The sequence below is a fragment of the Apteryx mantelli genome, unplaced genomic scaffold (assembly GCF_036417845.1).
Source record: "Apteryx mantelli isolate bAptMan1 unplaced genomic scaffold, bAptMan1.hap1 HAP1_SCAFFOLD_20, whole genome shotgun sequence".
Taxonomy (NCBI): Eukaryota; Metazoa; Chordata; class Aves; order Apterygiformes; family Apterygidae; genus Apteryx; species Apteryx mantelli.
The window spans coordinates 12,267,002-12,275,220 of NW_027118553.1; the positions used below are offsets into that span (position 1 = coordinate 12,267,002).

An 8,219-nucleotide genomic window follows, 5' to 3' on the forward strand; every position below is an offset into this window, starting at 1 on the left:
ACCACCTTTAGAGCGAGTTTTTCCCTCTCATGGGATGGGTGCACCCAGAGGGAAGGTGAATCACCTCCAGGAGTGCTGCGCCTTGCAGGCAAGACAGTAACTGTCGAGTCAGGTGTCTCATTTGGGGGTCCTCTGCCCTTGGGTGAAATGAATCCTGCAACACCTTCCCAAGCATGTGTGTCTCCCATTAATGCCTCCATCTCAAGGGTCCCCTTCACTCCCATTATGGCTGGTGGATGCAAAGAGGAGTTTGGGGATCACAGTTCATCTTGGTCCAAAAAGCCCTCCTAGAAAGGGGGAAAGCAATTGCCCTCTGGAAGAGTCATCCCCTTGCAGTGTGCGTAAAGATGGACAAGCTACCCATCTCCCATCACAGAGTAGATGTCACATGTGCTACCCTGTGATCTGAGACCAACAATCCATTCTTGTTTCCATCTTTCACCTTTTCCAGATAAGCTGCTTTCCCAATCCATGTCCTTTGCTGCCTGCCATTGACCAGCTAGAGGAAGCAAAACCTCTCCATAATGCTAGGCACATCCCTCTTTGCTTTTTTCTTGCAATCCGGGTCTAAAATCTCCAAACCTGAATAAAATCCCAACACATGGGAATGTTTAACTGTACCTGAGATTAGGACTGAATGTAAGGGCGCAAAGTGTCTGCAGTGATCTTCCTCTTGTTTTAGTGGTACCTCTGACCCCTTTAATAAAGTTCAGGTTATGATGTCACTGGAGGGTAGATGAGAGGTGCAGTACACATGGGCTCTGAGATGGGAATGTCCCATTTTGGCCTGTCAGGGTAGAGAGTGGGCACCAATGGCGGGGAAAGTGATGGACAACCTGGAGAGGTGGACTACGTGCCTACAAAGTACTTTCAGGATTTTCTTGGGTCAAAAGCTGACTCTGCTGGCCTGATTGCAGTGGGATAGAAAGGCATTTTCTGCTGATGAGCTCCCAGGGACAGGTGTTATCACCATGGACACCTACACAACTCCTCCGAGGGCCACCCCAGGTACTGAAAGAGGAGTTGAAAATAGTGCTTTACACATTAGCAGGCGTGGATATTTTTGGCTACCCTTTCATCTCACCAAAGGCTTTCTGTTGACCCAGGAGCCTTCTCCACCGGAGATGACCCCCAGAGTCCCTGGAGAGACCACAGACAAAAAAGAGGTGCTCTGAAGGGATGCTGCATGTGCCCATTGCACTCAACATGGGCTGCATCACAGACAGGTGGGCACTGAAGTCCCTGCCTGCAAGAGTGAGTGCTGTTGCCCATGCTTGATGCCCATGCTTGTCGCCATGCTTTCAGATGCCCTGAGGTCTCCCTACAGTATCCACTTGCAGCACCAGTCCTAGCAGGTCTCTTCAACACGTTCCCTCGCTATCTGCCAGGAACTCACAGATGTCTGGGAGACTTGAGACCATCTCAAATGACAGGAGACATGTTTGGGCAACTCTGCCAGTATGTGCATTTCCGTTGGACAGAAGAGTAACGAGGACTAAGGGCTGAGACTCCAACCTCTGCCCTGGAACTGGCAGTCAGGGAAGTACTGCCCGTCCCAATCTCCTTCCCTGTTCCGCTCACATTTCACCTCAGATGAATTCCTTGTCACCACAGGACTAGAAAATGACAACATTGCAATATTTCCCATGTACAGCAACACCACTTTATTAGCTGTAAAGGAAGCACCAAGAATGGTTCATTATTTCCATCCTCCTCTAAATCATACATTTAATTGCTGAAGGAAATCTATACTCCTTTCTCTTCTGTTTTCCACCCATATTCTCAGTGCCGTCTCCTTCTCAAGGGATATGTACTGTGCACCACACATTTCCCATGTAGACTTGTATAAACCAACAGTGTTTTGTACGCAATAGAGCACAAAGCTATGAGCTCTGGGTGCAAGCCAGAGCTTTCCTGAACACCTTTCCCAGGGCCTCCCTGACTTCCCGGTTCCGCAGGCTATAGATGAGGGGATTGACCAGGGGCGTGAGGACGGTGTAAAAAAAGGAGAACACTTTGTTGAGCTGCCTAAGTTTGGGGGTTCTGGGTAGTGTATAGACAATGATGAGGGTGCCATAGAAAACGCAGACAACTGTAAGGTGAGAGGAGCAGGTGGAGAAGGCCTTCTGCCTGCCCACATTGGACGAGATCCTCAGGATGGCAGCTATGATGCACATGTAGGAGGCCAGAGTGAACAGGAAGGGGATGACTACATCCAGGATAGATATGATGAAAGATAGCAGTGTGACCACCCTGGTGTCATTGCAGGAGAGCTCCAGCAGTGGGGTAAGATCACATAAGAAGTGGTCCATTGCCTGGAGACCGCAGAATTTCAGCTGGGGTAAGAAAGAAGAGAATGTTGTAGCGATAAGGAATCCCACTAGCCAAGACGCTGCTGCCAGCTGTAGAGAGACCTTCCAGGTCATGAGGCTGGCATAGAGCAGGGGCTGGCAGATGGCCAAGTACCGATCATAGGACATGACTGCCAGCAGGTAACACTCAGTAACTACAAAAGAGGCAAAAAAATAGAATTGTACAATACAGCCCTGAGCAGAGATGGTGCTGTCCCCAGTCAGGAAGCTGGCCAGCAGCCGGGGCAGGATGGTGGAGCTGTAGCAGGTCTCCAAGGAGGAGAGATTGCTGAGGAAGAAGTACATGGGGGTGTGCAGGTGCCGGTCTGCCACCACCCCCACAATGATGAGGAAGTTCCCAACCATTGTTACCAAGTAGATCATAAGCAATAGGAGGAAGAGTGGTGTCTGGAGCGAGGGGACATTCCCCATTCCCAGGAGGAGAAATTCCGTAGGCGATGTGCAATTGTCCCATTCCCCTTTCTCCATGTTGCACCTCAGATCCCTCATTTTTCTTTTGCCAGCAAGACAACCTACAAGAAAGAACATTTGTTTTATTCTTTCTTTCTTGTATAAAAGAATTGTGCAGGAAGCTTCTGTCAGAGAAAACATGGACTCTGGCACTTCTCTGACAGCATCTGTGTTCCCTTTAGGGCCTCCATGACTAGTGAAAGAGTAGTATATGGCTTTTCCGGAGAGTTAAACAGTACATCTTAAAGCAAAGGGCCTCCTAGGAGAACCACAGAGGTGAGCTGCCCCACAGAGGTGCTCATTTCCTTCTTGGAGTGGAGGTATAGTAGAGAAAGCATTCACTCAGACTGTGACAGTGTCTCTCTTACACCTGAAGTTATTCCAAATAGCAACCACAATCCCGACCAGGCAAGAAAATCCCTTTACGTGAGCACATCATGCCAGATGCCCTTTCTCCTCAAAGGAGGAGAATGGGCCCTGCGCCAAACGGCTGATCTCAGCTGTTTGAAACGCTTCTTTTGGAAGGGCGAGGCCGTGTGCTTCCTTTGACAGTGCGTGGGTCAGGAGTTGACATCCATGGCACTGTGCAGCAGGACTGCCTGAGAGGACTCCCAGAGAGCCTCCACACGAGCTTCAGAGAGGAAAGTGAGAAAGACCTGAGAGAAGACGGACACCTGAGCTAATCAGCCAATATGAGGAAGAGAGATTTTGAGCAGGGAGGGAAGAGGACAGGGAAGATCATTCACTTTGTGTAGTTCCCTCCCCAGGATGGTTTCCGAAGGCTTTGGGGCTGCCTCATGGCACAGCCCAGCAGTAGGACCTCAGCTCTGCCAGCTGTGCTCACAAGGCTCTGGGCTGGCTCAGGAGCAGCAAAAGCACAAATAACTCCACGCTGACTGGCAAGCTCCCCAGGACTCTGCTGAGCTAACAAGGGCATCAGAAGAAATGTGTGGAGGAAAGAGGGAGCTGGAGGAGAAGACACCCCCAGGAAGGGATATGCTCATCACCTTTTTCAATCATAGATGCCACCATGCAAAGCCTCAGCAGCTAGAAAGGAACAGACCTGACTCAGAAGACACAGCACAAACCTGTAGTCCTCAGAATGAGGTGATGACCTCTGTGCTGATCGTGCCTGGTAACGATGATCAAGGTTGGGGTGTCACGCTCTGCCTCTTCCCCACCATGTCCTTCTCTTCCCTGAGCTCTCTGCAAACCACCACCCAGGGCTCAGGCATCTGCCCTTGCTGTCTTCTTCCAGCAGCACCTGTGGTGCATGTCCAACAACACCTGAATGTCCCCTGCCTTCTGGAGTGTCCTGAGGGCTAAAGCACTAACGAGTCTCTGAAGGCTCCTGCTGCAGCTGGTCTCTCCCTAGGGACTGCAGAGTGAGCAGTGCAGAACTGGCTCTCAAAGGAGACTGAAACTTCTGAGCTGCTGGAAACTTTGTAAACTCTTCCTGGCATACAGCTTTCCCCATAACTCTGGTCACTCAAACTCTGGGACATGCTGCTTTGAAAAGGAAACTGAGGCAGAGAAATCATCAGGCCTCCTCCAAAGTCATGATGCAAAGTCAGGAGAGATCCCACAAATGGGATTCCCCTCACCTCCCTGCAGACGACTCTCTGTTCCCTGATTCTCTCAGGTTTAAAGAATCCTGCTTGCTTGAGCTGGTCCCTCCAGCCTCCTGCGATGGTCAGGGGGGAGGAAGAGGTCAAGCACCCGGTATTTCCTCCCAGCCATGGAGACTTGCCCTGGGCATAGGGTGAGTCCCCCTCAGGTGCCAGGCTCTGTACCTTGAGGGGAGAGGGCCCCCCAACATCTCCCAGAAGCACAGGGGCCTCACGTGTCAGGGGCTGAAGGGAGCAGAGCTACTGATATTTCCTCCTGGTTCCTGTCCACCTCTTACCTTGGAGGTTCCCAGGAGCCTCCTTTGCTCCTGGTGTTGCAGCAATAGTTGCCACCGGACATGATTCCTCTCAGCCCTGTTGGACTTGCCTGTGATGAGATGCAGTCTCCTCGCCATCTGCCCTGACTGGAGAGGCAGGAGCGGCTGTCCCCATAGACACAGAAGTTTGTGCGACAGCTGCCTGCGCATCCGGAAGGCCTTCTACTGAATTGGCTCCAGTTGGTCACTGTCCAGCCTTTATTTGGGACCCAACACTGGATGTGGCATCTGTATGTGATCTAACGATCACTAAGTAACGGAGGGTGATCACTTCCCTCAATCTCCTGGCCATGCCCTGGAAGCTGCTGCCTTCCTCGCTGTCAGGCCACACTGCTGGCTGACATTCACTTGGCCGTGCACCACGACCCCCAGGGCCTTTTCCGCAGAGCTCCTCCTGGCCAGGCTGTTGTCAGGCCTTCATGGCCCTGACCAGCCTCACCACGAGCCTCCACACACATGTCCAAGAAACCCCATCTAAGCTCAGGCCTGGGCCTTCAGTCCAGTCTGGAGCTACGTTGCAGGTGGGCTTGCCTGCAGCTGTATTGCAGGTATGCCTGTTCCTGCCCATGGACCCTGTTGATCCGGACTCTGAAGCATAGCCTAACTTTCTAGCTCTACCTTAGACCTACCTCATCGCTATGGACCTGCCTTGCAATTAGGGGGCTTTGTATGACCCTGGTTACTGTCAGTGGACCTGATCCTGATTTGCCAAGATGTGATCCTGGCTTGACCTCGGAGCTGTCTTGACACCAAGAACTTTCCTGGTGATCTGGAGTCTTGGCTGAACCTGGCTACCATCTCCAGGTCTGCCCTGCTCTCCTCACTGGGCTATGGTGGGGCTTGACCCTGGCTGGTGAGGCCCTTGCCTTTTTGGCCTTGTCATCATGTTTGGCTCCCGGCTCCTTGTCCCTTTGGGAGCAGCCGGCCCTTGCTGCTGCCTGAAATCTGCCCACAGCCTGTATTGTTGCAAGGGGTTCTTACTTCCTGGGGGCAAGATTTGGCATTGATCTTTGCTGAATGTCATATGATTGCATGCTGCCTGTTCCTCCAGATTTTCAAGGTCCCTCTGGATGGCTGCCCCATGCTTGGGCACATTGACTGGTACCACTCTACTTTGGTCTCCTCTGCAGACCTCCTCCAGGTGAACGTGTCGTGGGGGGGGAGGTTATTATTATTATTATTATTATTATTATTATTATTATTATCATTATCATCATCATCTCTGGGTTTATTGCAAAGAGATTTATTGAAGATGGAGATACAGTGTAGTCACAGCGAGCGAATCTTACTGCACATTTGTTAGTGCCCAAGTCTCGGTTTCTTACCACTTCAACGGTTTCCTGACAGAGGTTCTCTTAACTCCCGGAGAGTAACTTTGAGAGGCGTCCCAACTCAAGGGGAGATTCTCCACCGTGCAGCCCGCTGCCATGCAGGAGAGCTCAACGGGCTCTAGGCTGCAGCGCTATTTATGGGCATGGAGTTTGACTCATGGTCATACAATATTTGGTGTGGAGACGTACCTTTTTTTGCTGATCTCGTGCTGTGTTGGGGAAAAGATGCCTTTTTGCTGACCTCGTGCCGTGTTGGGGAAAATATACCCCCTTTTTGCTGATCTCATGCCCATTTCTGGCCTCACCAGTTGCAACCAGTATAGCCTACTTCCTCCTGCTCAGCCCTGGGCACTGTCAGTTCTTTGTGGTCAGCTGGGGCCTGACATAAGGGCAGGGAGGGAGTAGTTGTGCTCCACTACACTTTTGCCCTGAGATGGGAGGAGGGTAGTTGCGCTCCGCCACAGGTCCTTGTACACAGCCTTGGCTGTTGTAAGAGTGAGGGGTGGGAGAGGAGAGGGTAAAGAAAAGTTTGTCAGGGAGGGAGGTTTATTTCAATACACGGAAGAAGTAAGCATGAAGATGAAACTCGATACTAGAGAACCAATAAAGTACGTTGTTATTGCCGACCAAATTGAAGGACTCAGCCTCCTCTTCCTCCACCAAAAAGATCCACAAAAGATTAATGGGCACTGATTCAATCCATGCTATTCCTTAAGTGATTCAGGACCAAGGAAATGTGTTGTCTATCCTTTTAGGTAAAAGATCTGCATGGATTTGTGGAGCCCTCTTTGCCTTTCAGGCTTCCAGGATTGTTAAAACAGTAGTGAATTATGTAGTGAGAACAAAAGTGAGAAAGGGTTTGTTAAAGCAGCATAAGAGAAAACTTGAACCAATGTCTGCATTTGTTTCTCTCTAGGCCACTAAGCTTATGTTAATCTTTTGATATTTCAGTGTGGAAGTCATTCAAACCCACAGCTGAAAAGTGAGGTTACGTTGTCCCAGTTATTTTTCTCCATTGCTCTTACTGTGCTGGCCAGGAAATCTTCTGACCTGCTGAACTCAGTTATGTCTCCAGGACCTTTGGCTTGAGCCAGCAAAGGTGCTGCAGTGCTGTGGTGGCAAAAAGAAACGCTGCCCACAACTGCGTTTCATAACACAACAGCGAGATCACGAGAGAGTTTATTTGCAGTCTGGGTTAGAAGGCAGCAAACAAGGAAAGATGAAACCATTGGAATGACTGAAATAACAAAAATAAATATCGTATACATACTTGTGATAATGCTGGAACTTTGCCTATCCAATTTGCAGTTATTTATATGCAGCTCCTGTGTTTCGATGCCCATGTTAAGTTTTTGCCTAAAAATACTGTTCTGCTCCTTCTTCCCCTCCCACCTTCTTTGCTAACCGTTGACCAATTTCAGCTGAACATGGCAAATGCAGAGATCTCCATGTTTCTGAACTCTAGACATTATGAAAATGAGTGTTGGGGTGATGAAGGGATCTGGACAGGTGGGTGCTGAGGGAGAAAGTTGTAATTCTCCCCCATATTGTCTACCTGACCCCTTGCCCTGCCTGCATTTGGCTGGCCAATGCCCATGTGATGTGCTATGAGAACCATCACTTGCCCAGCCAGCATGGTGGGGACCAGCAGCCAGGGGGGCGAGAGGGGGTAGGGGGGAAAGAAAAGATAAAATCATTAATATCTTTGTCTTCCTTGGTGCCTTTATTTCTGAACACCTTGTTTTCTGATTATTGTTCTGGAAATGCCGATTGTCACCCAGCATGGTACAGGCCATGGCTCTAAACAGCGGGAGAGCCAGGCTACAGGCAAAGGTCTCCCCTGGAGCCTGCAGGAATAGGTGCTCTGGAGAAGTTGGCAGCTCCTACGCTGGACCTGTCCACTCTGTTTGCTAGCACCACCTCCCCTGAAGAAAGATGCACACCGGCACCTTTTCACTTCTTTAATTGCATAGGATTCATTGATTCAAGTGTGTGTGTGGAGGGGGACCAGAACTGCCTGAGTGTTGCTCATCTGATCAGACACACAGAGAAATGCATCCTGGGAAAGGATGCTTGGAACTCCTGGTAAGCAGGTGGCCTGGTTTTAATGTGCTTCCTGTT

The 8,219-nt window shown here is 50.2% G+C and overlaps 1 protein-coding gene across 1 annotated transcript; it reads right to left on the reverse strand.

Moving 5' to 3' along the window:
- Positions 1 to 1,883: 1,883 nt before the first annotated feature.
- On the reverse strand, positions 1,884 to 2,840 carry LOC136996030 (olfactory receptor 5B21-like). Its single transcript, XM_067317025.1, has one exon. It carries the CDS (start codon positions 2,838 to 2,840, stop codon positions 1,884 to 1,886), a length of 957 nt encoding a protein of 318 aa, XP_067173126.1.
- Positions 2,841 to 8,219: the final 5,379 nt, after the last annotated feature.

Excerpts from the sequence above, each read along its gene's own strand:
- LOC136996030 (XM_067317025.1), bottom strand. The coding sequence starts at position 2,840 with ATGGAGAAAGGGGAATGGGACAATTGCACATCGCCTACGGAATTTCTC.